Source organism: Zingiber officinale, chromosome 6B (genome assembly GCF_018446385.1).
Source record: "Zingiber officinale cultivar Zhangliang chromosome 6B, Zo_v1.1, whole genome shotgun sequence".
In the NCBI taxonomy this organism is placed as follows: Eukaryota; Viridiplantae; Streptophyta; class Magnoliopsida; order Zingiberales; family Zingiberaceae; genus Zingiber; species Zingiber officinale.
In genome coordinates, this window is record NC_055996.1 from 112,911,036 (window position 1) to 112,919,392 (window position 8,357).

At 32.8% G+C, this 8,357-nt stretch overlaps 1 protein-coding gene across 2 annotated transcripts; it reads right to left on the minus strand.

Moving 5' to 3' along the window:
• On the minus strand, positions 1-4,593 carry LOC121988976 (CDP-diacylglycerol--glycerol-3-phosphate 3-phosphatidyltransferase 2-like). Of its 2 annotated transcripts, none has more exons than XR_006114140.1 (7): positions 4,197-4,593; positions 2,267-2,364; positions 1,661-1,711; positions 1,413-1,526; positions 892-948; positions 557-655; positions 1-468 (listed from the first exon to the last, which is right to left on the minus strand). XR_006114140.1 is itself a non-coding variant. In XM_042542729.1 (7 exons), exons 1-7 carry the CDS (start codon positions 4,498-4,500, stop codon positions 348-350), a joined length of 831 nt encoding a protein of 276 aa, XP_042398663.1. In that variant the 5' UTR covers positions 4,501-4,591; the 3' UTR covers positions 1-347. The 2 variants fall into 2 exon arrangements, 1 of the variants encoding a protein (XP_042398663.1); XM_042542729.1 differs by having other exon boundaries at positions 557-642; positions 4,197-4,591.
• Between the last annotated feature and the right edge of the window lie 3,764 nt (positions 4,594-8,357).

The window sequence follows — 8,357 nt, forward strand, 5'->3', positions numbered from 1 at the left end:
TAAAGAACCCATGCATATCAAGTCATTATGAGTCTCATAAGAGTATATAGTTGTCAGATCTTCAAACATTTAAGTACGAAAGATCTTCAATTTTCTCTTCCAACCAATCTATAAATACCATTAGTCATGTTAAACAGCAGTCTTCTGAAGAAAAAAGAAGCATCTCTAGTCTGTTAGCATCTCATAACCAATCCTTTGCAAGATCTTGAAATGCCATCAGTGCAATAGGGTTTATGATGCAAAGAATCTCAGAGTTTTTGTTGACACAGCGTCGGGACACGACTAAAATCCCCATTGTCTTTTTGTGTGATTCATTCTTTGTATGCTTGCGTTCCACTGGAAGATAACTACTTGAGCAAAACTCTCCATATCTTTCTCATGTAGATGATTAGCGACCACACAGCAAGACCAGCTGAAGCATAAAGCAAAGCGACACCAAAGGCGACGAAAACACACTGCTGTTTGAGTCTGTGAAAAGTAGGATTAGTGCAGATATCAAACATCAGACATGTGCATATCACACTGAAAGCAAAGGACTTCAAAATCAGAATGTAACCTGGGATCTCTACTTGCAAGAAGAATAGTTAGTGAAGTCATTTGCGTTGCTGTTTTCCACTTTCCCAGATTATTTACTGCTACAGCCTGTTATTAAGATCTACTAGAATAAAATCAAAGGTTTTTTTTAAAAAAACATTTATGCAAATCAAGTAATTGTTAAGGATTTGATTACTTGGGTGGAAGATACAAGGAAGAGGAGAGGAAGGAAATTGACAATATACATATAAATGATGAAACTCATATAATTTTGTAATAATTTATCTCCTTTCCGTCGTACATTCCATCCAAGCAATCACACCTTAAAAGTAGCATAACAGAAAATGAAAGAAATACCTCAATAACTCTACTATTCTGTGATGCTGCCCACTCTCTAACAGCTGACATAGTTATCTGTAAAAATTACATAATGGTAAAACCAACTTATCACCGTGAAAAAGGAAAAAAAAACAACCTAATTAAAAATAAAACCAATACAAAAAATAAATAACATAATCATGTGTATCTTATTGTATATGTATTTACTAAACACATTTCCTTTCCATATGGTCTGAATTCTAAAAATAGAGAGACATACCACAAAGATTAAGGCTCACAACGGAAGTAATTTTAGGGACTAAAAGACACATAATTGAAATAAACATGAACCTAGTTAATGTAGCAAGATTATCTTGGTGAATTCATAGACTTAACTTGACACAAATAAAGATTACAACTTTGTCATAGATTTACATATGTTCAGCAGGTTATCATAATAAATGAATATTTTTGAGAGAAAAGAGAGAGAGAGAGTTGAATAAATAAGAAATTAGATTGCTTTGTGCACACGCATAAAATTGCATTATGTCTCAGATTACCTCTCTACCAATTATAGCAATTGAAGGTGCTGTCAGAAGCCAATGAAATTCTCTAAACACAGCACACTCCAAAGGTTTGGTGCAGAGTAAAACCAATGTCGCAGCAACCATAAGCTGATAGAAAATAACAAAAAGCGTATAATTAATATAATCAGATCATGTCATAGGAATATGGAAGTTGAGAGAAAGTATCTATTGTCTCTAATTTGAGAGGAAGTAAATATTATCTCGAATAGAAAAAGATATACCTTGTCGGCCACAGGATCCAAAAATGCACCAAATGCTGTTCCTAGTCTCAACTAGAAAACATAAAAAATTAGTGTTATTTGCAATAATCATAGGCAATCATAACTTCAGCAATCAGATGTGTGGCCTTCAATAAGCCTAACTTGACCATATATCTGTACAAAGAAACCTTATAGGGACCACTAAAGGAAGAATGACTAAAATAAAATGATCCCAAATAGTTACCACAGGCCCTGAATTTATCCTATCTTTAGCTGCATTTTATAATGTGTTTATATTAATCATGAACTAAATCATAATGAGAGAAGCAGATTGGAATGTTTTATTAATTGACTTTCTAATCTTTAGTTTCAGGTTGGGAGCCACATATACATTTATTTCGCAACAAACTTTATTGCATTATACTTTCTTACTCTCCAATCAACCTTTCTTTTCAGTCATTTTTCTTGTTGTCCACCCTTATAGACATGTTTTGTCAATCAAATTTACTATATGAACTTTATATTTAGCAGGCTGATCTTCATAAGTTCATCAAATCTAGGACTCACTATCATGCTGATCCTAAAAATAGCTCAACCAAGTCCAAAATCAGATAAGTGAAGACATACCTTACGTGCAATATAACCATCTAGCCAATCTGTGATTGCAGCAAGAAGAAATATGATTGTTGTAACAGTTGTTCCCAGCGAACCATCCATGTAGAAAGCTAGTGAGAAAGTTAAGATGTCAGATTATGCAGTCAAGTCCAAACCATGTATTGAAATCAATAAAGCACTTAAGAAAGTCAATAAATATTTTTCTAAAAGGTTTAGAAAACAAGAAAAGATAGAATTATATGTGGAATAAAAAGATCAAGAGCTTAAATAGTACAAATATATCTACTATTCAAATTATTTAAAAATGCAATGCACAACCAAGAAGTTGTGCTAAATGCAGCTGAAAGTACAGTAAGCTCTTAAACTTAATAAGTTTACATCACAGAATCACTGTATCAGGTAAAATGCTAAACCAAAAGATTTTGTACCTGAAATACTTTACAACAGTAGAGTATAAATAAGAGGAATAAAAAAAACCTTTAATATCTTATTTTTAATATGGAAAAATGAGATAATTAGTAACTCATATATAGGTAATTGCTTCTTGGAGAAGCATTACCATGGAGAAACTGAATCCTAAAATTATTGGACAAACTTGAACTAATGGAGGACATAAGCTTAAACTCCAATGTTTCATATATATACCCTGCAGCAACAACTTTTGCGGCTAAATAGTAAAAGAGTAATGAACCAACAAATAAGTGATAAAAATAAATACTTCACAGATTTTTGGAACAAGTCTTTTACAAACTGAGCCGCAAGTGTGTCGACAATAAACAATGAAGAATCAACCGATGGAGTTATTAACCAGTACATGTAGGCTATAACTCAATGAGGAATATGCTTTCAATATATTGAAACGGTATTATACAAATTTGAGAAACCAAATACTATAGTCACTAACAGAGTTCAAAAGGTTTGCTCTACCAGTACCATATTTGGATGTCATGATCTTTTACATGTAGTATACAGCACTAAATCTTGCACTAAAAGGTACTCAAGACAGACTGATATTTCAATTCAGTTTGTTAACAAAATGACACTACCTGTCAGTTTTGGGTAGACGGACCATCATTAACTGTGCAAATTCATGAAACTTTTGACAAATTCAAGGTTTTAAGGAAACAAATAATAGAATTGAAATAACATATGATACCCAATGAACAAATATTTACCATATAACATGCAAGGTTTGGTTTATTCTAGCTACTTGTAATTCAATATCTATCACAAGAATGTGGGCTTATGCTGACTTGTATCTCTTGCACTTCACAATTGTCTAACAGACCTGAGGTCAAAAAAATGCCAGAACCCTAATCTTAGGATAAAATTCTTCACATAAATAAACAGCTACGAAAAAATAATGCAATGTGTCAACACTAAGTCATCTATTTCTGTCAACTAGATAGCACATTTATCTAATTTTAGCTTAATTTTCATAACTCATAAAAACTAGGAAAAATGGTACTAAATTTTCCTAGCAATGATCGCTATTACAGAAGCAATGAGGATCTAGAAAATTAGAAATGAAATGGATTTGAATGTTTCTTATAGATGTAGGTCTTGTTGTTCTCTTCGCCCACCAAAACGACCATTAAGTAATAATAATGTCTGATGGCATACAAAGAAAACAATTTGATGAACTGCACGTGCTTTCAGAATACCTAACTTTTGAAGCACATTGCATGATTTAGCACCAAAAGGAAGAACATCCCAAATAATTTGGCATTGGAGCAAACATCCTACCTCACCATAAAATTAGAAGGTACAAACATCTCAAAGAAACGTTCGAGATTGAATCATAAATCTCAACCTAAAATCTAAAAATTCCATCAGTGGTACCGAAAGACAAAAATGCACAAAATAGGAAAACCAAAGGCACGATCCAAGGACAAGGAACAGAGGGAAGTAAGGGCGAGCGATCGGAATTCAGAGCACCTACTGCTCACGAGGATGGGGACGGCGACCACCCGGCCGATAGTGAGAACCGTCGGAAGAGTCAGCAACCTCGGTGTGTCGTTCTGATTCTGTGATTGCCTACCATCGATACCGCTCCCGTTCATTTCGACCTCCGGTTTCCAGTTCCGGCTGCCGTAACAGGAACCCATGGCGCTCGCCTCTCCCGCAGCCCCCAGGTCACCACCAGCCGCCCGTTTTCTTGCGCCCCCGTCAGCAGCGCCATAGCCCAACGTGGAAGACGTGCCGTGCGAGGCCGAGAGAGGCGCCCGCCCAGAACCGGGAGACATCTACAGCGACCACGCCTCACCTCGCGCCCGCTGATCGCGCCGCGCTTCTGCCCTTCGGTTGCGAGATGCTAATTAATTGGAGTTGCGGCCTGGTTGTTCCTGTCGTAGCGATTGTCGTGTCGATTTTGGTGAGCGGTCCGAGTCGGATCAAGTTGGTGGGCTTATGATCCAATTCAATTTAAATCAGGTTTATAACTTTTGCCCTTGGGAGTGGCACGATGTTTTTTTTTTTTTTATAAAAATAATGAATTAGATAATATTGAACTTAACACGATCAATTTAGTCATATAAAAATTATTAAATAGATTAGAAAGTATTTATAGTGAATAGTTTAAAAATACAATATCTCATAATTATGGGCCTTATTTGGAAGAAGCATAATGTTTTTTTAAATATATTTAAGGATTGAGTTATAGTTTTAATAAATTAATGGAGAATTTTTTTCTTAATGTACAGTTTCCTAAAAATGCTTGACTAATGGGGCGTTTGTTTTAATCACTTCTCGATTTATTGTGTGATATCTAACCAACCTAATATAATCTAACTTTAAAATATAATTAACTTTTGAATCAGAAATAGGTTAAGAATTTACCTACCAAATTTAAAGCCTAAAAAGAATTATTTAAGTTCTCTTTTAAAGTTCATAGATTTTTTTATTATTTTTTTAGTAGTTTTTGTTCCGATGATATTTAAAATATTTTTCTTATTTCTAGTATTTATGAGTTAGGAATTTTCCATACCAGCATTATATTTTTATTAATTTCTTTATATAAGAATTTTTATTTTAGTAGGTTTTTTTTTAAATATATGAATTGAGCTCCGTATATTAAGATTTTTTAAAAAAATTTAGATACAAAGTATATATAAATATTTATTACCTTAAGCTTAGTTAACATAATAGGGATATTTAGTGGTAACTCAAAAAAACGAGAATTAGATTTTTATCTCAGAGTGGGGTGCAAAGACAATGCGCTATGTGACATATGTAAATTGTCATCTAGGCATATGTGCAGCATGGTGCCACGATAAGATATTTATATTATCATCTAAATATCCACAGTTCAATTCTAGTTATGATGAAATTTTTTCTTCTAAAGGATATTGGGCTTCTGAGTTGGTCGTTACATGTATTTTCTGATTTACTCTTGTAATCGATGAAAAACTTCTGTAAAATCGGATCGATCACTAGGGATAATCAACGAGGCTAATGAAAATTAACTGAAATTACGCATGCATTGCAGATTAATTTTCTCCGTGAAAAGTAGAGTCGTCAATTTGAGCTGGGTTCGTTGTATTCGCCCGCCCCGCCAAATAATTTAAGCGGATTGGATTGAAATTTTATCAATTCAAGTCCGTCTTGGACCGACCTACCTAAGTCCGTGATAGGCTTGGGTTGGACCCGCGGGTTGAGAAATATACGTAAGCTAAATTTTATGCTAATTTATTATCTTTTTTGTTATAATTTTGAAATAAAAATAATACTTTTCATCCCACGTAAGAACTCATATTTATTTTATTTAAAAAATATATTTATGGATATATTTGATTGATGAAAATTTTCAAAATAAATCGTGGAAGATATGAAATATTTTTTATTTTTTTTTAAAAATTGATGGACTCATAGGTTAGTCCGTCAAACTCATAAATTCCTCTTAGATTAAGTGGAGTTGAAAAGATAACTAGCACGTTATTGTGGAGTGACGCGTTGTTTGCACTTCATTAATTGAGAATTTTTATATGACTATACTAGTTATTTATGGAAATAATTGATTTGAAAAATTAAACATTATTTTTATAGAGCTATCATAATCATTTATAGAATTAATTGATTTAAAAAATTGAACATTTAGATTAAAAAACATCGATCATGCTACTAATATATATATATATAAAATATGACAATTGCTAAGAATTTAATTAAATTATTTTTGTTTTATAAATATATTAAGTTGGAGCATAATAAAAAAATCGATAATTTACTATAAAAGGTGTATATAGATTTTTAAATTTATTAAAAGACGTATATTATCAAAGACGTATTTTTTTTTATAGTGTTCTTTTCATTCTACCTTTCTAACAAATTTAACTATTTTTAAATTGTTTTTTTTGTCATTTCTCTTTATTTTCTCTTTCCTCTTATGCATGCAACATCTATTCTCTTTCCTCCTATTCTATTCTCTTTCCTCCTATGTATTCAACATCAATAAATTTTAATCGAAACTTACTGATAAATCTAAAGAACTCTAGTCAGTGGCGGATCCAGAAATTCAAGTATGAAGGGACGATTTTTATGTGAAACAAGGGGTAGTATCTTCTATCTCCACCGGTGGAACCCCATATTACTAGGGGTTCCATTACCGGCAAGGGAGGGGGGGGGTGACCGCCGATGCTGCCCCCCTCTAGATCCGCCCCTGACTCTAGTTACACAGATTTTAGATTTTGTGATTTCTGAGATTACAAGGAGTTCAAATATAATATTCATTGTTTATTTTAACTTTTTGGGAATGTTAAAATATAATAAAAAAGAATCATCAAAATTCTCTACGTTAAACCATTGGACATATCATATCAGACCAAACATTTGGCACGGTACTGCTGCTGCGGGCTCTGCAATCTACTTATGGCAGAGGCAGATGCTCAAACGGATGGGTGGAGGAGCACAAATGCAAACGGACCATGTGCTCGCTCGCTCTCTCTCTCTCTCTCTCGTCATGGCTGATGGCACAGTAGGGGAGGAAGTAAGAAATATGCATCCATGCAGTGTTGTCAAAATCGAGAGTTTAGGTAAAATTATTAGAATAGTCATAAAATCGGATCGTAAAATCGTAACATTTTACATAATCCTTTAAATCAATTTTAAAAGAAACCTGATATATTTTTTTAATTGATCATTAAATATTTTAATCCAAATTATAACATAAATATAAGTATAAAATATTTTAATTCATATAATCATAAACTACTCATATTTAAACTTTTAAACAATCAAATATTTACTATGAAAATACAACATAGACATAAATTCAAGTCTAAACTTAAATCTAAAGATAAATAAAACATAAGATAACAAATTAATATAAATCATTCATAGATAAAAATGTAAATTTAAAATCATCCCAAAACGATATCATTTTGTCTAAAATTATTCTTTTTTATTTACGATACAAAATCGATAAAATTATCTCAAAAATTATATTTTTACAAGTTTAAATACGATTTTATAATTTTGATCCGATTTTATTTTAATACATAATTTTATCATAATTTCATTAAATTTTCATAAATAAATTCATGATTTTATACGATTTTATGAGTTCACTTGTGATTTTAATAACATTAATCCATCGATTGACGTGTCCATGGCTGGTGCCATTTTCTTTTTGCGTAACTGTGGAGTTGGACCAGTGGGCGAGTGCCAATGGGGGCGGCGGATGGGCCACTTGGAGGCTGGTGGAGAAGGAGCTGGTGGTGGGGCGCACCGGGGGATGCGGGGAGTAGCTGGATATTTGCAACGTGTCCCTCCACTTAAATTCAATGTGGCCGTTTATGATTGGTAGATTCGTCATCGGTGAATTTATGGTAACGAATTTTCTTAACTTGTTTTTTTTTTTTTTAAAATGGTGTGATTTATGAACTTAAAAAGGTACGAATGTTAGTTAAACAGAGAACAATCATGAACATTTGATATAAGTTAATGACACTGTCCGTTCGGATAGTATGAAATACAATTGAAAAGTAAATTATAAATGATTTATATGGATCTCCTGATGAACTTATTGAAAATATCGTTGAAGATGTCGTTGTTGTTATCGTCGAGAAGATCACTGTTCAGAACCTCCTCAAACTTTTTCACGAAT

Bases quoted from the DNA above. Each gene is read 5' to 3' on its own strand.
- LOC121988976 (XM_042542729.1), bottom strand. From the start codon at position 4,500: ATGTCTCCCGGTTCTGGGCGGGCGCCTCTCTCGGCCTCGCACGGCACG. The intron at 2,365-4,196 runs GTAGGTGCTCTG...CTTTCTCACTAG, and splicing joins CGTCCCCATCCTCGTGAGCA to CTTTCTACATGGATGGTTCG. The intron at 1,712-2,266 runs GTATGTCTTCAC...TATGTTTTCTAG, and splicing joins ATGGTTATATTGCACGTAAG to TTGAGACTAGGAACAGCATT.